Source organism: Somniosus microcephalus, chromosome 13 (genome assembly GCF_052327205.1).
Source record: "Somniosus microcephalus isolate GS21.2 chromosome 13, FLI_Smic_1.0, whole genome shotgun sequence".
Lineage (NCBI taxonomy): Eukaryota > Metazoa > Chordata > Chondrichthyes > Squaliformes > Somniosidae > Somniosus > Somniosus microcephalus.
In genome coordinates this window covers 92078493-92104376 of record NC_140999.1, presented here as the reverse complement: position 1 = coordinate 92104376, position 25884 = coordinate 92078493, and the positions used below count along the sequence as shown (strand labels likewise).

General features: G+C 47.0%; 1 protein-coding gene across 1 annotated transcript; it reads right to left on the bottom strand.

The window, feature by feature from the left end:
- Positions 1-515: 515 nt before the first annotated feature.
- On the bottom strand, positions 516-25172 carry LOC147108484 (bactericidal permeability-increasing protein-like). The gene is made up of 10 exons (XM_086005135.1): positions 24860-25172; positions 24282-24383; positions 23535-23704; positions 18834-18948; positions 11004-11132; positions 6674-6829; positions 4172-4235; positions 3974-4034; positions 1830-1921; positions 516-1293 (listed from the first exon to the last, which is right to left on the bottom strand). Exons 3-10 carry the CDS (start codon positions 23635-23637, stop codon positions 901-903), a joined length of 1113 nt encoding a protein of 370 aa, XP_085861261.1. The 5' UTR covers positions 23638-23704; positions 24282-24383; positions 24860-25172; the 3' UTR covers positions 516-900.
- Between the last annotated feature and the right edge of the window lie 712 nt (positions 25173-25884).

Here is a 25884-nt window from a genome sequence, read left to right as displayed (position 1 = left end):
AGGTGAAGAATCAGAGCGCGGGGGATTCACCCGCTGTAAGGTCAAAGTTCAAGAGAGAAAACCAAACCCCTCCCGGCGTTACACAGTAACCCATCGACCATCGGAACACACACTTCAAGAGCTGCAATTGGGATCGGCTCTGAGGCGGCCAGACTCACTAACGAGACTGTCTGGATTCCCGGGCCAGTGTGTGTTGGGCCGCTCCCTCGCTCCAGCTGATGTCCAGCTCTCCGCGCGGCTTTTCATTTGAAGTGCGCGCGAGCTCGGGAACGTGTGCGCGGCTGCTTGGCGGAATCAGTGCTCCAACCCTCTAGCAATAAAGGCTAACGTATTATTTGCCTTCCTACATTGCTTGCTGTACCTGCATCCTAACACTCTGTGATTCGTGTACAAGAGCACGTAAATCCCTCTGAAAAGCAACAATGACTCGTTTCTCACCTTTTAAAAAATATTCTGCTTTTCTATTCTTCCTACCAAAGTGGATAATTTCAAGCTTTAGGCTTGAAAGACATTTTGAAATTTCATAAAGTCAGGAAAACAGGGGAGGTTTGAAAATGAATGTCTAGAATTTATTGGACAATTGAGAAATGCAGTTTGGTGCTGCCTTCTACTTCAACCTTGAGTGAGCAACTTGATGTGACAACAAGCAGCAAAATACCTTGAGTCTACTATCATTTGTCGAGTGCAAAGCTGGTCGAGGGGCAAGATAGGGGTGGGGAAAAGAGTTCTGAAGATTCAAAGCTCGAGTTCTTGTATTTTGCCGATATTGAAAGTTCACTGAAAACCTCATTAACTAATACCTCCACATCATGAGACACAGAAGTAGTTTTAATATCTGGCTTGGCTTGCATTTTTTGAGTTTCTAGCCATCCTACTCAAATGGGGCCACCCAGTCCAAATTCAGACCAATGGCTGCCTGAAATCCATCTCACATTCCAGTTGTTCAGCAGCACAAGACAGATGTTCCTCCAATGATGTAGCCTTCCATTGCAAAAACTCACCCAGGCAGTGGGGAAGTGGAATTTGAATGATAACCCGGTGTCCTCTGAACAGGAGCCCAATAAGTTCAGCAACAACAGTGGTTGGGAATGAATGGAAAGAACAGTCTCTACCTACCATATTATCGGTGATGTTCACTTGCAAGGCTCCAGCTCCATAATATGCAAATCCTGCCGAATTAGCAAAGAAATCCGACAGGCCCAAGTACATCATGTGATCAGCTTGTTTGGAGAGGCTAACTGGGGGTGGTCTGAATGGAGGCTCTTTATGCTGCGCCACACTATAGAACTCACCCTGTAAAAATGATTTAATACATCAAAGCTCAGATACGCAACACATACATAGAGGCGGCAGATTACTGTTCTAAGAGGCTCCAGGTTATTGGGAAGGGATGTTTGAATGTCATTCCTTAGACATATCCATTCAGCCTTGCTCAAGCTTCTGAGCACTCGGCCAGCGGCAGAAAAATGTAACAAAGGAAGGACGGGCAGGAGGCGAGGGATAGGAAACTACGCCCCCTTATTAGCTAGGATCCAAATCACACTCCACTCAGATAATTACATCCAACATTACTGGGTATTTTTTTAGGGTACTCGCCCTACAAGCCAACCCACGGATCTCGGGGAAAGCTGAGGAACAGCTTAAAAAAAAACAACATAGCGCCCCCAAAACGCTAACAACTCAAATAAACAAGGGACAGCTGAAAAACAGTCTTGAACAAAGGCCTACAACCAAGGGTCATATTTCAAGGCAACTGACCTAAGGTAAAACACGCTTACACAATCACACACATATATACACACACACCCCCATCAGGAATCAGTGAATACCTTAAAATCCAGGTCCATGAAGGTGTTTGTGATTGCAATTGGATTAACCAGGGAATATTCAATCTCAGCATATTTGTCAACGCGGGAAGAGACTGGGAACATAGAGGGAAAAGAACATTAAATATCAGACTGGGCTCCACTGAAAGTTTGAAAATGATTGTCCTTGGATTGGTCGCATTGTCCCGTTCAACACTGAAGGAATTGAGTTTTCCTACTTATTTGTTTTCTGAAAATGATGAACTCCTAAACTGCAGAGCATTGGATCTCTTAGCAGCTCTGCCAATATCCTAGTGGGTAAAGAAGTTGTCTAGTGTAGTGCTGAGCCATACCAACCTGAAAGATCCCAGGTTCGATTGCCAATCTGTGCTGAGTTATCTGATCTCAGCCAGGGTAACAGTCGAGGACTGCAGTTGGCTCTTGCTCCAAAGTGCATGTGTGGACTTGGTCTTGATGCCTCCACCTCTCGCTGAGTTGAAAGTTCCTTCAGCTCAATGCTGAAAAGAAACCAACATCAGCATCCTGTTTGGCTCCGAGATGTGTTTTTTTTTAGCTCCATACTGATCCGTTGCCAAGACCACACTCTTCCACCTTTAGAACACGGCTCACTTGCTCCCCACTGCTGCTGAAACCCTAATCTAGCCCTTTGTGACTTTAAGCATTGATCTCTTAAAAAGCTCTCTTCACTAGGCTCCTTGCTTCCCTTCATAGATTTCAGTTAATTCAGAACTTCATTCCGTGCCATCTCCATTCTTGCCAAGCTCCACTGGCTTCCCATACTCCAGCGAATCCTTTCATGATCTTTGTCCTCATCTTCAAATCCCTGCATGGCCTTGCTGTACCCTATCTGTGACCTTCCCATTTGGTACATCCCTGCCTACCTCCTCTGACTCTAGATTATTCCTTGTTCTGTATTCCCTCTCCCCACCGCCAATCACTTAATCACTATGCCCCATTCTCAGAATTATTTCACAAAACAACTTTGCCTGACTAACTCCTTCATCGCCTTCAAAATCCTCCTAAAAACCCATCCCTTGATCACTAAATGTCAGGTGTCAGCCTTGGCTCAGTGGTAGCACTCTCATTTCTGAGTCCAAAGGACAGAGAGCTACATTGTCGGAGGTGCCGTCTTTCCGATGAGGCGCCTCTCAGGCGGCTGTAAAAGATTCCATGGCACTATTTCAAAGAAGAGCAGGTGAGTTCTCCTTGGGGTCCTGGCCAATATTAATTCATCAACCAACGTCACTAAAAAAACAGATTATCTAGTCATTATCTCAGTGCTTTTTGTGGGACCTTGCTGTGCACAAATTGGGCACTATATAAATTTTCTAATTTCCTTCCACTGGAGGGAAAGAAAAAGGGAAATTCTTGTGGAGAGGAACAAGAAACAATCAACCTAATGGGAGTTTCTTATCAAAAGCCAACCTACAATGGTTCAATTGATAAATGCACCATTCATAATAACATAAGTATTAGGAGCAGGAGTGGGCCATTTGGCACCTCGAGCCTGCTCCACCATTCAATAAAATCATTGCTGATCTTCGACCTCAACTCCACTTTCCCACCCGATCCCCATATCCCTCGATTCCCCTAGAGTGCAAAAATCTATCGATCTCAGCCTTGAATATATGCAATGACTGAGCATCCACAGCCCTTTGGGGTAGACAATTCCAAAGATTGCAACCCTCCGAGTGAAGAAATTCCTCCTCATCTCAGCCAACCCCTTATCCTGAGACCGTGACCCCTAGTTCTAGACACTCCAACCAGGGGAAACAACCTCTCAGCACCTAGCATTCAATGCTGAACTGAGCTACACAGACCAGGGAGATCCGAGGTTCTGATTCCCAGTTAGTTGAACTCAGCTGGTGAATTATAGTTAACACCCTAGACTAGAGAGTCAGGGCTGGGGAGAAATCAGCCAGGGTTCCTGCTCCTGATAACCTGCAGGAATCACTGGATAGTTAAGTGAGGATAGGATTGGGCTCAGCTATTTTTGTTTTACATTTCCAATGTTTTGTTTTATATATGCCAACTCTGACAGTCTAAGGTGAAGAGCTAGCCACTTGGGTATGGTACTGGAGGACAACGTATCTGCTGCATGAGCCTTTGGAAGATGGGGAGTGGGTGGGGGGAATAAAGCAACCTACTGTGCATGGTCTTCAGATGTTGTTCCAGCCCATTGATTGCATTGGAGACTTTTGGACAAATCTGCATAAAAAAGTAAATGGCAATTAGAAGATTAACAGATACTTGACCCAGCCCATCATTTGTAGTGTGAGTGCTCTGTCGCTGTATGAACAGGCAGCAAAATTATCCGACGTGCAATTGGATATGAGCAGACGTACCTCTCGGTTAAGAGAAGAGCGAATGGGGTTCTCCAGGGAACTGGAGAACAGATTGTACAGCCAGCTGTAAAAAAAAGTTATATTTGGTTAAAATAACAAATCTTTGCATTGTGTAGACTAGTGAGAGACATAAAAAGAGACTGTAAAAGCCCAAGATCAGATCAGCCATGATCTCATTAAATGGCGGAGCAGGCTCAAGAGGCCAAATGGCCTACTCCTGCTCCTATTTCTTATGTTCTTATAGGTATGTATGTAAAAGGCAAAAGATTAGCAAAAATAAATGTGGGTCCCTTACAGGCTGAGACAGGAGAAATTATAATGGGGAATAAGGAAATGGCAGAGAAATTAAACAAATACTTTGTGTCTGTCCTCACAGAAGACGACGCAAAAATCTCCTCGGAAATAGTGGAGAACCAAGGCTCCAACGAGAATGAGGAACTGAAAGAAATTAATATTAGTAAAAAAATAGTACTGGAGAAATTAATGGGACTGAAAGCCAATAAATTTCCAGGACCTAATGGCCTACACCCTAGGGTTTTGAAAGAGGTGGCTATAGAGATAGTGGATGTATTGGTTGTCATTTTCCAAAATTTCATAGAATCTGGAACAGTTCCCGTAAATTGGAAGGTAGAAAATGTAACCCCACTATGTAAGAAAGGAGGGAGAGAGAAAACGGGGAACTACAGACCAGTTAGCCTGACATCAGTAGTAGGGAAAATGCTAGAATCTATTACAGGAAACTTTGTGATATCTGGCACTGACGGGACCGGCGTGTTGCTGATCTATCAAAACTGCCGGACATACAAAGTTAATGTTGAAGCATACGGAGGTTTTCATCTCCGTATCTGACAACAAACACTGTTGCTTAGCAACAGCTTCTAAAGAGTCAGCTGCAGCTGCAGGCGTCTGTAGCTGAAGCTGTTGCTTTAGCTACAGACCTTGCAGTGGCTGACTGGGGAAAAAAAAGAACGAAATCTAAAAAAACGTACAGAAAACAGCTCCTGATTTTTGCCGTTAGATCGAGTATTCCGGACATACAACCTCCGGATAAACCAAAGTTTCCTGTATTAAGGACGTGGTAACAGGGTTGCCATTTTGCACTCAGCAAGGTCCCATAAACAGCCACGAGATGAATGACCAGATCATCAGGTTTTTTTTTAAGTGATGTTGGTTGAGGGATAAATATTGGCCAGGACACCAGGAAGAACTCTCCTGCTCTTCTTTGAAATAGTGCTACGGGATGTTTTGAGCCCACCTAAGAGGGCAGACATCTCATCCAAAAGACGGCATTCTGACAGCTTGAGAGTCTGGTTAGTACAGCAATTGCCCTGGTGCCATTCCAGTACCTCTGCCTCTACCAGAGGCTCTCAGCATTTCTCCTGTTGTCTGTTCAGCAGGACAGGCCAGAACTTGCACAGAAGTATTTAATGTGAATTGCAAAATGCAACCCTTCTAGTGGCCCTGCCATGAACGTTAACCACAGCAATGCACAAACATAGCCTGCAGACTCCTTTGAATTTCTCTGTGGCTAATTTGTTTATTAAGGTACCAGTAGGGGGCCTCATGTATCAGAGTCCAGAATGGGTCTGGAGGCCCTTAGACATTCGGTGCAGGAATCAGTGGGGCTGAAGTGGGGGGTTCCAAGGCACTGGAGGCCAGAGCAGGGCTAAGGAAACTGAGGGGATAGTAGAAAAGTATGCTGACAGCCAGAGTCAGGCAGTCCAGCTGCCGAAAACAGCGGGGACAGGATGCAGCGAGTAAAAACTGTAGCAATTTTAGAGTGGGACTGGACAAGGCTGAGCGTAACAGTGCAGGATTGAGCTGAGGCACAAGGCTGGCCAGGAGGAAGAGGAATGTGACTGTAAAAAGATAACATCTTAAAAATAGAAGAGAAAGAAAGAACTTGCATTTACATAGCACCTGTTGCATCCTCAGGATGTTCCAAAGCGCTTCACAGCCAATTAAGCACTTTTTGAAAAGTAGTCACTGTTTTAATGTGGCAGCCAATTAACACACAGCAAGATCCCACAAACAGCAATGAGACAGATGACCAGATAATTTGTTATGCGAGGAAAGACCATATCAGAATTAACTCTGGTACCCTTGTGGTAAACCACTGTTGTTCACTGTTGTTCACTTCACTGTTGTTCACTCTTGCCCATTGTTGTACCTGTCTGTGCATGCCTCAGCTGGCTCCGCCCCTGGCTCCACCCATATGCCCTGGTATAAAGGCGGCTGCTCTGCAGTTCCCCAGGCATTCAGGACCGGTCGACCACTAGAGGCATGCCTTCGTTCTTTAGCTAATAAAAGCCTGTTTGTTACTCTCTTAACTTCCAGTCTTTCTCAGTAATTGATAGCGCATCAACCCTCCACTGTCAAACAGCCTACCACCAATCACCCTCTAGTTCAGATGAAGAATGGCCAATTGGGCAAAGTACCAGGAGAAACTTGTGCAGCGGGGGGGGGGAATCCATTTCCTTCCTTACGTATTGCGCACATTACCTGGCTCCTCCATGGAACGTGATGTCCAAGTTGCCGACATTGGCTGTGCAGGCGGCACTGTGCACTGCAGGGCGGCCAGTATTATCCCGGGTCATTCCTATTGCCTCTGATATTGACAGACTGCTCACAGCCAGGTCGAATGAGCCACTGTCCGATCTGTAAAGACAAACACACAGCAGCAGTCACAAGATATGAGATGGAGAGAAGATACACTAGAAGACAGACTGACTAATAAACTGAGTCCCCACAGCACTGCCAGTTATTAAGTGTGAAGTATTAAATTCCACCCTGTGATGGGATGGCGGGATTGTACTTGTACTTGCATAGTGATATGAACGAAACACTCCGCAGAAAGTTAAGTCTTGTCCATTTCAGTCTAAGTACCATTTTTAATGGCGTGATAAGTCTTAATTACTGCCAAACAAGCTTTCTGGCACAGAAAATTAACTGCTACAAGTGTGAAGTCTAATTCCTTCAGATTTTAATTGTTGTTGGAGTGATTATGTAAATTGGGCGTTACTGTAGTATTACACAGTATTTACAGCACAGAAACAGGCCATTAGGCCCAACAGGTCTGTGCCTGTGTATATGCTCCACATGAGCCTCCTCAGCATATAGTCGCATGATAGAATGATAATGGAGTTGTTGACCAATCATAGCAATCAATCTCTATCAATTATTCTACAACAGACCCAGACATGACACCAGTGGTGGAGAGCTTTGGGAACCAGCGGTCCAAAGTCATCTGTTATTTACTGAAAGAAATCTAGGTAATTTGCATTTGAGTGAATCAACACTATCTGTTTCCCTAGAGAGCCTGTTCCATAGATTGACCACTCGCTCACTGAAATATTGGCCCCGATATTGACAGGGACGGGCTGCATAGGTGGGGGCACGGAGTTTTGAACGGGCAACCCGGAAGTCCGGGTTTCCCCGCATGCTGAGGAGTTTTAACTTAACAACGTGCAACTTTTCTCCTCGACAGGTTCCCCACCTGGATGTCAGCCTGATTGACAGGCTTGGCTTCCAGTTGAGCGGGGAGGACTCCAGAGCAGACTGCAGCCCCAGGTTGAGAGCCTGAAGCTGCTACTGGGAGTGTGGTCCAATCTCCGACCCCGGGGGTGAGTCTGATCTATGACCCCGGGGGTCTTTGTACTGGGGTGGGGGGGGGGCTCTGATGGGGGGGCCAGGGGAAAGCACTCCTGCTCTACCTGACCCACAAGCAGTGCTGTAAAAGCTCTTACTTTCTCCCTGAATCAGTCCTTTCAACTGCCGGGTTTCCCGAGGCCTGGGAAACCCGGCCGCCCACTGTAAAACCTGCAAAGCAGGTTAAATCTGAGGCTGCCAGCCTTATTAAAATATTTGAATTGCCAAACCGCCGCCTGGGAGCGGATTGGCTGCCCACCCCTTGTTCCACCTTTGTTAAGCCCAGAAGTGGGCAGGCCAGAGCTGGGTTGGGGTCGTGTTTGAGATTTAAAATTTTTTAACCTCAGATCCGACCCCTACCAACCTGTTTTTGGGGGTTAATTTTCCCCCTATTGTTTCCGCAGATTAGTTTTGAATTTCTCTCCCTTCATGCGCAGGCCGTGTCTGTAAGCAGGTCAGCTGCCCACCTTCATAACCAGAGTCAAGTAAATAATCATAAAAAGGAACTTAAAAATAACACACCAAACAATAGTGTAAAACGAGTAATAGCGAGTCGGCAGCCCGATTTACACCTCTCCCAATTATTGCTGACTTCAACGGAAATAAAAATGGGGAGGGATGTAAAACGGGCTGCCGACTCGCTACCACCCGTTTGACACTATCATACAAAGTCCAGATCTAAACCACACTCTCCAAATGCAGCTTCCGATGTGGTGCCGAACCATACAAAGTAGGAAGGCCCAAAATCCAATCCCTGGCAGGCACTGGATTAAATGATGGGAGCTGGGCAGTAGCTGCAAGTTAGTCTCTCTGTCCCCTGGGCTTAGAGGCGTTAAACCAGCCAGGTTACCACTCCTGATCAGTGTTCAACGTTCATCTTGTAGGCCCAACCAAAAACAGGTGCCTTTTGGGTGAGGTACCAGAGGGCTGACCACAGCATGGAATGATGCAGCCTCTTCAGGAAGGGGAAGAAACAAACTGATACAAAATAAAACAAAGACTAAATCTATATATATAAAAGGATATGTCTCTCTGTCTGTCTCTCTGTCCGGCTATACAATCAAAAGTTATAGAGCGTACCTACACATACGTTATATCAAAAGAAAGCTCATCATTAGGGGACTCTTGTAGGTGTATTTACTTTTTGCTCGGACAAAAATTGTGCTGACAGTTGGACAAAAATTGTGCCGACGGTATCCAAAAAACTTTCAAAATTCCGCTCATTATCCGCTCATTTGCATCGAGTGGGGGTGGTTTCCCCACCTCCACCATCCCCCCAGTCGCTCGCTCTCTTCCCCCCAGTCGCTCGCTCGCTCTCTTCCCCCCAGTCGCTCGCTCGCTCTCTTCCCCCCAGTCGCTCGCTCGCTCTCTTCCCCCCAGTCGCTCGCTCGCTCTCTTCCCCCCAGTCGCTCGCTCGCTCTCTTCCCCCCAGTCGCTCGCTCGCTCTCTTCCCCCCAGTCGCTCGCTCGCTCTCTTCCCCCCAGTCGCTCGCTCGCTCTCTTCCCCCCAGTCGCTCGCTCGCTCTCTTCCCCCCAGTCGCTCGCTCGCTCTCTTCCCCCCAGTCGCTCGCTCGCTCTCTTCCCCCCAGTCGCTCGCTCGCTCTCTTCCCCCCAGTCGCTCGCTCGCTCTCTTCCCCCCAGTCGCTCGCTCGCTCTCTTCCCCCCAGTCGCTCGCTCGCTCTCTTCCCCCCCAGTCGCTCGCTCGCTCTCTTCCCCCCAGTCGCTCGCTCGCTCTCTTCCCCCCAGTCGCTCGCTCGCTCTCTTCCCCCCAGTCGCTCGCTCGCTCTCTTCCCCCCAGTCGCTCGCTCGCTCTCTTCCCCCCAGTCGCTCGCTCGCTCTCTTCCCCCCAGTCGCTCGCTCGCTCTCTTCCCCCCAGTCGCTCGCTCGCTCTCTTCCCCCCAGTCGCTCGCTCGCTCTCTTCCCCCCAGTCGCTCGCTCGCTCTCTTCCCCCCAGTCGCTCGCTCGCTCTCTTCCCCCCAGTCGCTCGCTCTCTCTCTTCCCCCCCAGTCGCTCTCTCTCTTCCCCCCAGTCGCTCGCTCGCTCTCTTCCCCCCCAGTCGCTCGCTCGCTCTCTTCCCCCCCCAGTCGCTCGCTCGCTCTCTTCCCCCCCAGTCGCTCGCTCTCTCTCTTCCCCCCAGTCGCTCGCTCTCTCTCTTCCCCCCAGTCGCTCGCTCTCCCTCTTCCCCCCAGTCGTTCGCTCTCCCTCTTCCCCCCAGTCGCTCGCTCTCTCTCTTCCCCCCCAGTCGCTCTCTCTCTTCCCCCCAGTCGCTCGCTCGCTCTCTTCCCCCCCAGTCGCTCGCTCGCTCTCTTCCCCCCCCAGTCGCTCGCTCGCTCTCTTCCCCCCCAGTCGCTCGCTCTCTCTCTTCCCCCCAGTCGCTCGCTCTCTCTCTTCCCCCCCAGTCGCTCGCTCTCCCTCTTCCCCCCAGTCGTTCGCTCTCCCTCTTCCCCCCAGTCGCTCGCTCTCTGTCTTCCCCCCAGTCGCTCGCTCTCTCTCTTCCCCCCAGTCGCTCGCTCTCTCTCTTCCCCCCAGTCGCTCGCTCTCTCTCTTCCCCCCAGTCGCTCGCTCTCTCTCTTCCCCCCCAGTCGCTCGCTCTCTCTCTTCCCCCCCAGTCGCTCGCTCTCTCTCTTCCCCCCAGTCGCTCTCTCTCTCTCTTCCCCCCAGTCGCTCTCTCTCTCTCTTCCCCCCCAGTCGCTCTCCCTCTCTCTCTTCCCCCCAGTCGCTCTCTCTCTCTCTCTCTTCCCCCCAGTCGCTCTCCCTCTCTCTCTCTCTTCCCCCCAGTTGCTCTCTCTCTCTCTCTCTTCCCCCCCAGTCGCTCTCTCTCTCTCTCTCTTCCCCCCAGTCGCTCTCTCTCTCTCTCTCTTCCCCCCAGTTGCTCTCTCTCTCTCTCTCTCTCTTCCCCCCAGTCGCTCTCTCTCTCTCTCTTCCCCCGTCGCTCTCTCTCTCTCTTCCCCCCAGTCGCTCTCTCTCTCTCTCTTCCCCCCAGTCGCTCTCTCTCTCTCTTCCCCCCCAGTCGCTCTCTCTCTCTCTCTCTCTTCCCCCCAGTCGCTCTCTCTCTCTCTCTCTTCCCCCCAGTCGCTCTCTCTCTCTCTCTCTCTTCCCGCCAGTCGCTCTCTCTCTCTCTCTTCCAACAACAACATGCCCTCAAAAGACTCTCGGCACCGCCGGGCACTTCAGCTAGTACTTACATAAAAAGATACTTCACTCTCCAGTTGCCATGTATGTGTATGTAAGCATTGTCAATGGAGAGCTTAATGCCAGTCCCAGTATAGAATCCCACGGCTGACTGAGGCAGACTAAAATCCTCAATACGCATCCTGGAAACAAAATTTACACAGGATTACATCGGATATACGGCACAGAAACAGGCCATTTGGCCCAACCAGTCTATGCCGGTGTTTATGTTCCACTCGAGCCTCCTCCCGCCTTGCCTCATCTAAATCTATCAGCATAACCCTCTATTCCCTTCTCCTTCATATGCTTATCTAGCCTCCCCTTAAATGCATCTATATTTTACGCTTCAACCACTCCCTGTGGTAGCGAGTTCCACATTCTCACCACTCTCTGGGTAAAGAAGTTCCTTCTAAATTTCCTATTTACACAAGTTATTGTTACATTCTCATTACAGCTGTGGACAGGCAGGGGGTGAAGTGATTTACACGGAATCGAAAGTTTAGGGAGGGTGCAGTTATAGCTTTATTTCCAAAAACATTAACTTAAAAGAAAACTCACTCTAACAGTAAAACGCATCTTAATTTGTTCAGTACCGTTACACAACCAGTTCCCAACAATATCTATTAGCTTCCCAATAAATCCTCCATGGCAGGACCCATAATATTAGGCTGAAGACTGACTGCCGATACACAGCATTTCCCCTAATGTGGACATAACATGAACCTTGTACACTTTACTGTGTCTGCTCCGCTATTAGTTACAGATTGGGTGAGTGTGTGGGGGAAGGAACACATAGGACGAGCATTAGAACTCTGTGGAGCAAATATACAACATAACACAGCTTTAAAGCTCAACGACTTGTAAGAACTATTGAAGGGGAAGAAAACAACTGAAAGCTAAGAGAGGTGAATTACCCCTTGATTCAAGCACAAGGGATTATCCTGCCTTAGTGACAGCGCTGTTCTATTAAAATGCCGGTGTCTTCCTGTCTCTAAAGAAAGAACTTGTATTTCTATAGCACCTTTCACGACTTCAGGACGTCCTAAAGTGCTTTACAGCCAATAAAATACTTTTGAATTGCAAACACAGCAGCCAATTTGCGCACAGCAAAACCCCACAAACTGCAATGTGATAATAACCAGATAATCTGTCTTTAGTGCCGGGGATCTCTTACTGAGAGGGTAGATGGGGCCTTAGTTTAACATTTCATCTGAAAGATGGCACCTCCGACAGTGCAGCACTCCCTCAGTACTGCACTGGAGTGTCAGCCTAGATTTTTTGTGCTCCAGTCTCTGGAGTGGGACGTGAACCCACAATCTTCTGACTCACCGATTGAGTCTTAGCTGACACCCTGGATAATGTGGCATACGCTGATCCTTGGTCTCAGTAAAGTAGCATTAGTGGTCGTTTCACTGTCCTGGTAGCTTTGTGATTGAGTATTTCTCTCTTTCTCTCTTTTTTCCAAACTTAATTTTTGTGGTTTATAGTTTCTAGGGTCTCTGTTGTGTAGCAGGGAGTGCTAGTAAACAAGGGTCCTTGAGTATATCATTTAATTGTAGTGTAATTGGTGGTATTGATTTGATTTAATTTAATTTGAATTAATTAAAGGGTAAGTCATGGCAGCACAGCTCGGCCCCGTGGCATGCTCTTCCTGCACTATGTGGGAAATCAGGGACACTTCCTGTGTCCCTGACGACCATATGTGCGGGAAGTGTATCCAGCTGCAGCTACTGGCAGACCGCATTGCGGCGCTGGAGCTGCGAATGGATACATACTGGAGCATTTGCGATGCTGAGGACATCGTGGATATCACGTTTAATCAGTTGGTCACACCGCAGGTAAAGGCTGCAAAGGCAGGAAGGGAATGGGTGACTGCCAGGCAGAGTAGTAGGCGCAGGCAGGTAGTGCAGGGGTCCCTGCGGCCATCACCCTCCCAAACAGATAGATTGCTTTGGATATTGTTGGGGGGAGATGGCTTATCGGGGGAAGGCAGCAGTAGCCAACTTCCTGGCACCATGGATGGTTCTGCTGCACAGGATGGGAAGAAAAAGAGGAGAGCTATAGTGATAGGGGATTCTATTGTAAGGGGAATAGATAGGCATTTCTGCGGCCACAAATGAGACTCCAGGATGGTATGTTGCCTCCCTGGTGCAAGGGTCAAGGATGTCTCGGAGCAGTTGCAGGGCATTTTGGAGGGGGAGGGTGAACAGCCAGCTGTCGTGGTGCATATAGGCATCAACAATATAGGTAAAAAACAGGATGAGGACCTAAAAGCTGAATACAGGGAGTTAGGAGGTAAATTCAAAAATAGGACCTCAGAGGTAGTAATCTCAGGATTGCTACCAGTGCCATGTGCTAGTCAGAGTAGAAAGAGAAGGGTATTTCAGATGAATATGTGGCTAGAGGAATGGTGCACGGGGGAGGGGGGGGGATTCTAATTCCTGGGACATTGGAACCGGTTCTGGGGGAGGTGGGACCAGTACAAACCGAATGGTTTGCACCTGGGCAGGACCGGGACCGATGTCCTCGGGGGAGTGTTTGCTAGTGTTGTTGGGGAGGGTTTAAATTAAAATGGCAGGGGGTTGGGAACCTGAGCAGGGAGACAGAGGAAAAGGAAGCAAGGATAGAAGCAAAAGACAGGAAGGAGAAAAGCAAAAGTGGAAGGCAGAGAAATCAAGTGTGTAAATCAAACAGGGCTACAGTAAATAATAATTCTAAAAGGACTAAGAGTGTTAAAAAAACAAGCCTGAAGGCTTTGTGCCTTAATGTGAGGAGCATTCATAATAAGGTGGATGAATTAGCTGCGCAAAAAGATGTAAACGGATGTGATATAATTGGGATTACGGAGACATGTTTCCAGGGTGACCAAGGCTGGGAATTCAACATCCAGAGGTATTCAATATTCAGGAAGGAGAGGCAAAAAGGAAAAGGAGGTGGGGTAGCATTGCTGGTTAAAGAGGAGATTAACACAATAGTAAGGAAGGATATTAGCTCTGATGATGTGGAATCTGTATGGGTAGAGCTGAGAAATACCAAGGGGCAGAAAACGTTAGTGGGAGTTGTATACAGACCCCAAACAGTAATGCTGAGGTTGTGGATGGCATTAAACAGGAAATTAGTGATGTGTGCAATAAGGGCACAGCAATTATCATGGGTGACTTTAATCTACATATAGATTGGGCTAACCAAATTAGTAACAATACTGTGGAGGAGGAATTCCTAGAGTGTATACAGGATGGTTTCCTGGACCAATATGTCGAGGAACCAACTAGAGATCAGGCCATCTTAGACTGGGTTTTATGTAATGAGAAAGGATTCATTAGCAATGTTGTTGTGCGAGGCCCCTTGGGGAGGAGCGATCATTCTTCATTAAGATGGAGAGTGAAGTAGTTGACTCAGAGACTAGGGTCCTGAATTTAAATAAAAGGAAACTACAATGGTATGAGGCGCGAGTTGGCTAGGATGGATTGGGGAACATTACTTAAAGGGTTGACGGTGGATAGGCAATGGCAAACATTTAAAGATCGCATGGATGAACTACAGGAATTGTTTATCCCTGTCTGGCATAAAAATAAAACAAAAAAGGTGGCGCAACCGTGGCTAACAAGGGAAATTAGGGATAGCATAAGATCCAAGGAGAGGACATATAAATTGGCCAGAAAAAGCAGCAAACCTGAGGATTGGGAGCAGTTTAGGATTCAGCAAAGGAGGACAAAGGGATTAATTAAGAGCGGGAAAATAGAGTATGAGAGTATGCTTGCAGGGAACATAAAAACTAACTAAAAGCTTCTATAGATATGTGAAGAAAAAAAGATTGGTGAAATCAAGCGTAGGTCCCTTGCAGTCAGAATCAGGGGAATTTATAATGGGGAACAAAGAAATGGCAGACCAATTAAATACATACTTTGGTTCTGTCTTCACAAAGGAGGACACAAATAACCTCCCAGAGATGTCGGGGAACATAAGGTCTAATGAGAGGGAGGAACTCAATGAAATCAGTATTTGTAGGGAAATGGTGTTAGGGAAATTGACGGGATTGAAGGCTGATAAATCCCCAGGGCCTGATAATCTACATCCTAGGGTACTTAAGGAAGTGGCCCTAGAAATAGTAGATGCATTGCTGGTCATCTTCCAAAATTCTATAGACTCTGGCACAGTTCCCATGGATTGGAGGGTAGCTAAGGCAACCCCACTATTTAAAAAAGGTGGTAGAGAGAAAATGGGGAATTATAGATCGGTAAGCCTGACATCGGTTGTGGGGAAAATGTTAGAGTCATTATAAAAGATGCAATAGCAGAGCACTTGGAAAACAGTGACAGGATCAGACAAAGTCAACATGGATTTACAAAAGGTAAATCGTGCTTGACTAATCTACTGGAATGTTTTGAGGATGAAACTGGTAGAATAGATTAGGGAGAACCAGTGGATGTGGTGTATTTGGACTTTCAGAAGGCTTTCGATAAGCTCCCGCATAAGAGATTAGCATGTAAAGTTAAAGCACATGGGATTGGCGATAAGGTACTGACTTGGATAGAAAACTGGTTGGCAGACAGGAAGCAAAGAGTTGGAATAAACGGGTCTTTTTCCGAGTGGCAGGCAGTGACTAGTGGGGTACCACAGGGATCGGTGCTAGGACCCCAGTCATTCACAATATATATTAATGATCTAGACGAGGGAACTAGATGTAATATCTCCAAGTTTGCAGACGACACAAAGCTGGGTGGGCGTGTGCTGTGAGGAGGATGCCGAGAAACTCCAGTATGATTTGGACAGGTTGGGTGATTGGGCAGATGCATGGCAGATGCAGTATAATGTGGATAAATGCGAGGTTATCCACTTTGGTGGCAAAAACAGGAAGGCAGATTATCTTCTGAACGGCAATAGATTGGGAGAAGGGGAAGAGCAAAGAGACCTGGGTGTCCTTGTGCACCAGTCGCTGAAGGTAGGCATGCAGGTGCAGCAGGCAGTTAAGAAGGAAATGGTATGTTGGCCTTCATAGCGAGAGGATTCGAGTACAGGAGCAAGGATGTCTTGCTGCAGTTGTACAGGGCTTTGGTGAGACCACACCTTGAGTATTGTGTGCAGTTTTGGTCACCTTATCTGAGGAAGGATGTTCTTGCCAAGGAGGGAGTGCAGCGAAGATTCACAAGACTGATACCTGGGATGGCAGGAATGACGTATGAGGAGAGATTGGGTCGATTGGGCTTATATTCGCTGGAGTTTAGAAGAATGAGAGGGGATCTCATTGAAACTTATAAAAGGACTAGATAGACTAGATGCAGGAAGGATGTTCCCGATGGCGGGGGAGTCCAGAACCAGGGGTCACAGTCTAAAGATAAGGGGTAAGCCATTTAGGACAGAGATGAGGAGGAATTTCTTCACCCAGAGAGTGGTGAACCTGTGGAATTCTCTACCACAGAAGGCAGTAGAGGCCAATTCATTAAATATATTCAAGAAGGAGTTAGATATATTTCTTAAAGCTAAAGGGATCAAGGGATATGGGGAGAAAGCAGGGACAGGGTACTGAATTTGGATTATCAGCAATGATCTCATTAAATGACAGAGCAGGCTCGAGGGGCCGAATGGCTTACTCCTGCTCCTATCTTCTGTGTTTCTATGAGCTAGTTTCCTGGAGCAAAATCCTAGAATCTTACTCTGACAAGCTGAGCTCCTGGTCTCACGTGGCAGTAACCTGTGCAGCTTCTCTTTGCTTAATAGTATCTGGTGTATTTGCTGTGACCGGCTCCAAAGCATCAATCTAGACAAGCGGCCAGAACAATGGCTGTGAAATCCAATACATTGGAAAGGGGAAGTACTTACTTAACAAGCTAGGGAAGGGGCCAAGAGAGATCAGAGTGTGATGGGATATTCAATACCGACCATTGCAGAGCAGCACATAACAACAAACAGCTCAACTATATCGCCAAATCAGTAGGAGCATGGGAACGGGAGGAGGCCATTCAGCCCCTCGAGCCTGTTCTAGCCATTTTATTAAATCATGGCTGATCTGCATCTTCACTACATTTCCATGCCTTTACTCCATATTCCTTAGTACCTTTACCTAACAAAAATCTATCTATCTCAGCCTTGAAAACTCAATTGACTCCCAGCATCCGCAGCCTTTTGGGGAGAGAGGGCTCCAGATCTCCACTGCCCTCTTTGCTTCAAGATTTCACTCTTAAATGTCCTAGCTCTAATTTTAAGATGATGCCCTCTTGTTCTTGATTACCCCCACCAGAGGAAATTGTTTCTCTGTATCTACTCTATTGAATCCCTTTATCACTTTGAACACCTCGATTAAATCTCCCTTCAGTCTTCTAAACTCAAGAGAATACAAGCCAAGTTTATATAATTTAACCCTTTAAGCCCAGGTATCATTCTGTTGAATCTGCGCTGCACCCCCTCCAAGGCCAATATAGCCTTCCTGAGACGGGGTCTGAGCAAGTAGAGAGTAAGGGTGAGGCTGTCACCCATAAGCTGTATCACCGTGTGGCTCAGCCTCATCCTGAATACTGCATTCAGTTCTGGTCACTGAATCACAGGCAAGCACTTGAAGTGGTGCCGGGCTGGAGGCTGGTCTCAAGGGTCAGAGGATTGAGATATTAGGAAATGTTAGGAACATGTAAACCGGTCAGCCTTGAAAAGAGGCGAATGAGTGAGAATCTATATAAGATACCAAGTGGAAGAGAATAGGTCAATCCTGAGCACCATTTCAAGTTAAACCTCAAGTGCATGATAAAGATACACAAGTACAAACTGGTAAAAGGCAAATTCAGGACTGATAGTAAGAAGCATTACAACTACTTGCATTTATATAGCGCCTTTAATGGAGCAACATGGCCCAAGATGCTTCACAGGAGTGATTATCAAACAAAATTTGACACCGAGCCACATGAGATATTCGGGCAGATGACCAAAAGCTTGGTCAAAGAGGTAGGTTTTAAGGAGCGTCTTAAAGGAAGAAAGAGTGGTAGAGAGGTGGAGAGATTTAAGGAGGAAGTTCCAGAGCTTAGGCCCTAGGCAGCTGAAGGCGCGACTGCCAATGGTGGGGTGAAGGAAATTGGGAATGCTCAAGAAACCAGAATTGGAGGAGCACAGAGATTTCATAGGGTTGCCGGGTTGGAAGAGGTTACAGATATAGGGACTTCACAGAAAGAGTGATTAACACCTGGAATTATTTTCTGGATATAGATCTGGAATCACCCAAGAGGTAGTCAGTTATATACTCTGATGGGAGGATCTTTGGTTTCTATGAGGGATGAGCTAGATGGCCTGAATGGGCTCCCTCATCTGTACTTACCCTTTTAACTCATTCCTCTCGTCACACACCCCATTGGTGTAAGAACAAGCACATATGATGGAGGTGTCTGAACAACGACAATACAATAATTTGTCTGAAAGGGTGATGGGAGCAGATTCAGCAGTAACTTTCAAAAGGGAACTAGATATATACTTGAAAAGAGAAACTATGCAGAGCTATGGGGAAAGAGCGGGGTAGTGGGACTAATTGGATAACACTTTCAAAGAGCTGGTACAGGCACGATGGGCTGAATGGCCTCCTTTTGTGCTGTATGATTCTATGGTTTCTTGTTGATAAGTTTCTTATTTGAAAACCCCTTATTTGCACAAATGCGAGTTTCAGGCACACAAGACACCTCTTGTTTGTTCTCTGGCTGGAAGTGTGAGCGCATTTCCTGCCCAACATATTGGGGACTTGGTAGGCCATTTGGCACACAAAAAATGGGCAAAGCGTGGCCCAATTTCCAGGTAATTTGTGATGGCTGTGGTCAACTTGGAGCAAATGATCTTCCTACATTCTCCTGAAGAATACTCCACTCACTCACCCTGTGATTTTGTAACGGACGCTGCCAATCACAGACACATGTGTGTTGCCACTGACGTCTGGAATCTGAATCTCTCGCAATTTCTGTTGCAACACCTGGACCCCGACTTGCCGACCTGCGTGACAAACCAGATGTTAGAGAATACCAGAGCCTTCCAGTACACACAGGAGGATAGACCAGTACAAACCCTGCTCTTAGTTACACAGCAATACACACCAGCACACTTCACAATGAGTGGTTGGTATTGGACACTGCGACACATTATACACCCCACCATCTGCTCCACTGGAAACTCCTGTCCGAGTCCTGTAATGCTGCTGTACAATGATGCCATGCCATGTATAATGATGCTGCCAAGGCACGTGTAGCCTTGTGGCAGGGAAGAGTTTGAATATACGATATGATGACCATTACATACCAGTACACACAGATAACACTAGTGCATACATTCGCCACCAGCCACAGGTGGCTAATCGGGAATCCAGATGTGGCATTTCTGCTTAGTAAACAATGACTAATAGACATGTTGGGCCTGTGATCTCATAAGAACATAAGAAATAGGAGCAGGAGTACGCCATTCAGCCCCTTGAGCCTGCTCCACCATTCAATGAGATCATGGCTGATCTTCTGCCTCAACTCCATTCACCGGCCCTATCGCCATATCCCTTGATGCCCTTACTAGTCAGAAATCTATCGACTTCTGTTTTGAATATACCCAATGACTGAGCCTCCACAGCCCTCTGGGGTAGAGAATTCCAAAGATTCACTACCCTCTGTGTGAAGAAATTTCTTCTTATCTCAGTCCTGAATGGCCTACCCTTTATCCTGAGGCTGTGGCCCCTGGTTCTAGACTCCCCAGTCAAGGGAAACATTCTCCCAGCACCCACCCTATCAAGCTCTGTAATAATTTTGTATGCTTCAATGAGATCCCCTCTCATTCTTCTGAATTAAGAATACAGGCCTAGTTTACTCAATCTCTTCTCATACGACAGTCCCGCCATCCCAGGAATCAATCTCATGAACCTTCGTTGCACTCCCTCCATGGCAAGTATATCCTTCCTTAGATAAGGAGACCAAAATTGTACAGTACTCCAGGTGTGGTCTCACCAAGGCCCTATATAATTGGAGTAAGACTTCTTTAGTTCTGTACTCAAATCCTCTTGTAATGAAGTCCAGCATACCATTTGCCTTCCTAATGGCTTGCTGCACCTGCACATTCACTTTCAGTGACTCATGTACAAGGACACCCAGGTCCCTTTGAGCATCTGCATTCCCCAATCTTTCACCATTTAGGAAATACTCTTTTTTCTACCAAAGTGGATAACTTCACATTTATCCACATTATAGTCCATCTGCCATGTTCTCGTCCACTCACTGAGCCTGTCGAGATCCCCTTGAAGCCTCTTCACATCCTCTTTGCAACTGCCACTGCCATCTAGCTTTGTATCATCAGCAAATTTGGAAATGTTACATTTAGTCCCCTCATTCAAATCATTGATATAGATTGTGAATCGCTGGGGCCCAAGCACCAATCCTTGCCGTACCCCACTAGACACAGCCTGCCATCCTGAAAAAGACCCGTTTATCTCTACTCTTTGTTTTCTGTCTGTTAACAAATTCTCAATCCATGCTCGTATATTACCCCCAATTCCATGTGCCCTAATTTTGTTCACCAACCTCTTGTGTGGGACCTTATCGAAGGCCTTCTGAAAATCTAAATACACCACATCTACCGGTTCCCCTTTGTCTACTCCACTAGTTACATCCTCAAAGAACTCCAATGGGTTTGTCAAACAGGATTTCCCTTTCATAAATCCATGTTAACTCTGCCCAATCTTACTTAGTTTCTAAGTGCCCAGTTATTGCATCCTTTATAATAGATTCCAGCATTTTCCCAGCTACTGATATGAGGCTAACAGGTCTGTAGTTCCCCGTTGTGTCTCTCCCTCCTTTCTTAAATAGCGGGGTTATATTTGCTATCCCCCAATCTGCAGGAACCGTTCCAGAATCTAGAGTTTTGGAAGATGACAACCAATGCGTCCACTATCCCAATGGCTACCTCTTTCAAAACCCTAGGATGTAGGTCATCCGGTCCTTGGGATTTATCAACTTTTAGTCCCATTAATTTTGCTAGTACTGTTTTTTTTACTAATAATAATTTCTTTAAGTTCCTCATTCTCGCCACACCCTTGGTTTTCTTGTATTTCTGGGAGGTTTTTTGTGTCTTCCTCCGTGAAGACAGAAACAAAGTATTTATTTAATTTCTCTGCCATTTCCTTATTCCCCATTATAAATTCTCCCCTCTCTGACTGTAAAGGACCTACATTTACCTTCACCTGTCTTTTCCTTTTCAATCCGTTTTTATATTTTTCGCTAGCTTGTGCTCATATTCCATTTTCCCTTTCTTTATCAATTTCTTGGTCCCCCTTTGCTGATTTCTAAAAAGATCCCAATCCTCAGGCTCGTATTCGCACGGTGTGAACCTTAACCTTTTGTGCGTTTGTTGATAAAATGGTCAGACGAAAAGCAGTGTGTGTGAGCGAGTTTTGCTCATTGTGAGTGTTTTACTTCTTTGGTTACTGAATGGTGCTAGATGGTTGTTGAGTAACTATATACAGGTGTTGAGTACATTTACCTGTATTGGGTGCAAAATGAGTGCGAGTGGCTAAAATAGTGTCGTGGTAGCCACACATGTGGCTAGTCAACGAATTCTATTGGACAACACCAGGCCAGTACATGACAATACAGACTAGCCCATATGAGTATTTGTTACATTGGATCAATACACAGCAATCCATAGGAGTACCCATAAATTCTCCCTCTAAATATTACCGTGGGTGCGCGGCCTGTTTATTTAAATGTGCAGTACCTTTAAGTTGGCAGCACGGCCACGCACGCGCAGTATCTTCAACAGGACAACTTATGAGCGGCCTGCGTGGTTCCTTCAGATTGCTGTGCGGCCGCACAGTTTATAGGGATCATTGGCGCCCACAAATACGCATTGGTGCAGGTTAATACACATCAAGAAAGACAATTACACAATCGTATCCACTCGCATACTCTACTGCATATCAGTGCAATTAGAAACAGTACTACAATAACAACTTGCATTTAGACAGCATTCCTCAGGTCAGACAGATATTTCAGATGTGGTTAATTGTAGAGAAGGCTTTTGAAAGCAGTGAGGTAAGAGGTACGGCAGAGTGATTTAAGGAGGAAGTTCCAGGGTCCGGAGCAGAGGTACAGTGGCTGCAAGTATGGCCACCGATAGAGGAAAGAAGAGGACATTGAATAAGAAGCCAGAGGAGCGAAGCGTGCGAGCAGAGACACAGGGGCAAAGGAGGTCACCGAGGTAGGGTGTGCAAGGCCATGCAAGCATTCGAAGGTAAGGGGAATTGATACAGAGGGGTACAGGGAGACAGTGGTACAGAGGATGACAGGGAGTCAGTGGAGGGGAGAGGGGTGCAGGGAGACAGTGGTACAGGGAGCCAGTGGTACAGAGGATGACAGGGAGTCAGTGGAGGGGTGCAGGGAGGCAGTGGTACAGGGAGTCAGTGGAGGGGTGGAGGATTGCCAGTGATACAGAGGGGTACAGAGAGACAGTGATACAGAGGGGTACAGGGAGCCAGTGATAGAGGGGCACAGGGAGCCAGTGATACAGAGGGCCAGTGATACAGACAGCCAGTGATAGAGGGGCAGAGAGCCAGTGATACAGAGGGGTACAGGGAGCCAAGTGATACAGAGGGGTACAGGGAGCCAGTGATAGAGGGGGGCACAGAGAGCCAGTGGCAGGGTACAGGAAGCCAGTGATATAGAAGGGTACAGGGAGTCAATGATGGGGTGCAGGGAGCCAGTTGAGGGGTATAGGAAGCCAGTGGAAGCATACAGGGAGCCAGTGGAGCCCAGTGAGAAGTAGAGTTACAGAAGAGCAAGGCTCTGAGTGGATACTGGATGTTGGCAGTCACATTGTGAGTTCATTGCAAATTATGGCGGATAGAAGGGGGAAATGAGTGCATTAGAGAAATTGAGCCTCACGGTGACAGAAGCATGGATTAGAGTCTCGCCAGCAGAGAGTAGGAGCAGAGATGGGTGATGTTTCGATGGTGGGGCCTGTGATACAGAAGATGACAGAGAGCCAGTGGAGGGGTACAGGGAGCCAGTGGAGGGGTGCCCCTACCTGTATCCCTCCACTGACTCCCTGTATCCCTCCATTCCACTGGCTCCCTGTACCCCTCTGTATCAATTCCCCTTACCTTCGAATACTTGCATGGCCTTGCACACCCTACCTCGGTGACCACCTTTGACCCTGTGTCTCTGCTCGCACCCTTCACTCTTGGTAGTGCAATGGATACAGGCAAGAACCAATGTTCAGGATCAAGCGCTGCACATTGGCAATAGGGGAGGTTGATAGATTTAAAAGCCCAAGTATGTAGGAGTGCATGGGAGCTGAATAGGATGGCTTCAGGTTTTGACAATGTCCAAGAGGTGTCAACACTGGGGAAATGTTAGGCACAACATCATCTTTTAAAAGTCACAGAAATAAGTTACATTTCCAAACCCAACTGCTAGAGGGTGGAATCACAGTTGGAGCCAATGCATCCGGCAAGTGCTGCAGTTAGAATAGTGACACATGCCAATTCCTCAGAGTCCTCACACAATAAAAGTCCACACGTATAGGCTAACAGGCTTGTCCACACTTACCATAGTCCAAGGCTTTCTGTGTTACTCTTGCTTTCAATCCTGGGTTTGTACACAAGGTGTGCGAAGAGAAAAGTAGGAGAGAGGCCGTCACAATCCAGACCATCTTCACCAATACCTCGACTCACGCTCGACGTGTTCCACACCGTGAGGCAAGGCTTTTCCAGTCTTTTCTGAACAAGTCACAATTAATGCAGAAGTAGCAGATAAAGCTTAGTTTCATTTTTAGTCATCTAAGAGTTTGCTTCATTTCCTGACGCCCACATCTGTTCCATCACGAAGACTGCCGACTTCCACCTCTGTAACATCACCTGTCTCCACACGTCTATCACTGAAACCCTTGTATGTGCCACTGTCACCTCCAGACTCAATTATTCCAACAATCTTCTGGCCGACCTTCTATCCTCCACTTTCTCTGTAAACTTCAGCTCAACCCGTTCACCCATCACTCCAGCCCTTGTTGACCTGCATTGGCTGCCGGTCCTACAATGCCTCAAATTTAAGATTCGAATCCCCCCCTCGCCGTGTTTAAATCCCTCGGGGCCTCTACCCTCTCAATCTCTGTAACTGCCTGGAGACCTACAACCTACCCCACCTCCGTTCCGCCAACACTGAGCTCTTGTGAAACCCCCTCCCTTTGCCTTAGAATTGGCAGTCGTGCCTACAGCCACCTAGGTCCCACTCGCTGGAATTTCCTCCCTAAACCTCTCCGTCTCCCTCTCCTCATTTAAGACCCTCCTTAAAACCCACCTCTTTGAACAAGGTGTTGGTCAGCCCTCTGAATCGCTCCTTCTTTGGCTCAGCGTCTGTCCCTCTGTGAAGCTCCTTGGGATGTCATTCCAGGTTGAAGCCCTGATATAAATGCAAGTTATTGTTATTGATGCAGGAGCCACTCCTTTGTTGCCTGGGGCTACATTCTACAGTCTGGGCTGACTAAGCCAACCCATTGCTCGTTACATTAGATTGAGAAACGTAGGTGCAGGAACAAAGTAAAAATGCAGTACACCGCCATGGTTGTAAAGAGTGGGAGAGACGATAGAATAAATGCAGACACAGCAGTTAGCTGATGCCAAACGTGGGTTTCCAAAACTTGTAAAGGAAGACTGAGGGAAGTGAGGAGACCCACAATGTTATGGTCCTGGGAATGAATAAATGAACTAGAGTAGGAGGCAATGCAATGAGTCTTAATTTCATCAGGTAGGACAACGATTGTATTTAAAATTCAGGAGGAATAAGATAGTTCAGAGAAATAATAATTGTATCAATAAAATAGAAAGAGGAGCAAGTTTGTGATGGAGTAAGAGTGAGACAGCCGTGTAGAGTATTACCTGAACAAACCAGTTCTGTCATTGCCCGAGACAGATTTTTTACAATACTTCCTGGAGAAGCCAGTTGCCTCAATCCTCGAGACAGCCTCCGTCAGTCTTTTCTGAACAAGACACAATTAATCAATCAATCCCAAGGTTCTGCCCACAGGCTCCTCCAGGCAAGCTTTGTGTGTTTTCTGAAAAGTAGATCACCACCCCAAACAGGAAGTTTGAGATCAAGCGTTGTAACCCTAAAGCTTTAAATCAGAATTAAAAGCAATAATTGCTGAGCGACCGGATCGGGTGTGCCGTTTGAGAACGGCCTCCCCAGGAACTGTTGCCAATCCCAGTTGTGCCAGGAACATGGCAACACTGTGCATTGACACGCCCATCTGACATTCAGTGGGAAGCTGGTGCAAGAGATCACGGTCTCCCACCCCAGGATTCTGGTCCTGTGTGGCTGCACTGTGCCGGTATGTCACGGCCCTTCCCTCTTGCTTTCTCTCGATGCAAAGTGGTAGAAAGTAAGAGAATGTTACGAAGGTCGAAGCTATTGCCGTATCTGTAGCGATATTTAAAGCTGTGGGTCGTGTGGTTTTAATAGAGGGTTTTTGTTACTGCTGGGATAGCATAGTGTTCTCTCGTGTGTGTGTGTGCTGTAAAGAGAAAAAAGAAGTGGGGGGGGGAGGGAGGGAAGGATGAGAGAGAGAAGACTATATTAATGCTGCCCCCTGCAGTCCAGGTGACTGCTGCAGCTGGCTGATTTTACCCTTTGTTTATGTATTTTTTTATTTATATTAAAGGATTTGATAGGGTAGAGAGAGAGAAACTATTTCCTCTGGTGGGGGGGAGTCCAGAACAAGGGGGCATAATCTTAACATTAGAGCCAGGCCGTTCAGGGACGATGTCAGGAAGCACTTTATCACACAAAGGGTCGTGGGTATCTGCAACTCTTCCCCCAAAAAGCTGATCATCAAAACTGAGATTGGTAGATTTTTGTTGGGCAAGGTCATTAAGAGACATGGAACCAAAGCAGGTAAATAGAG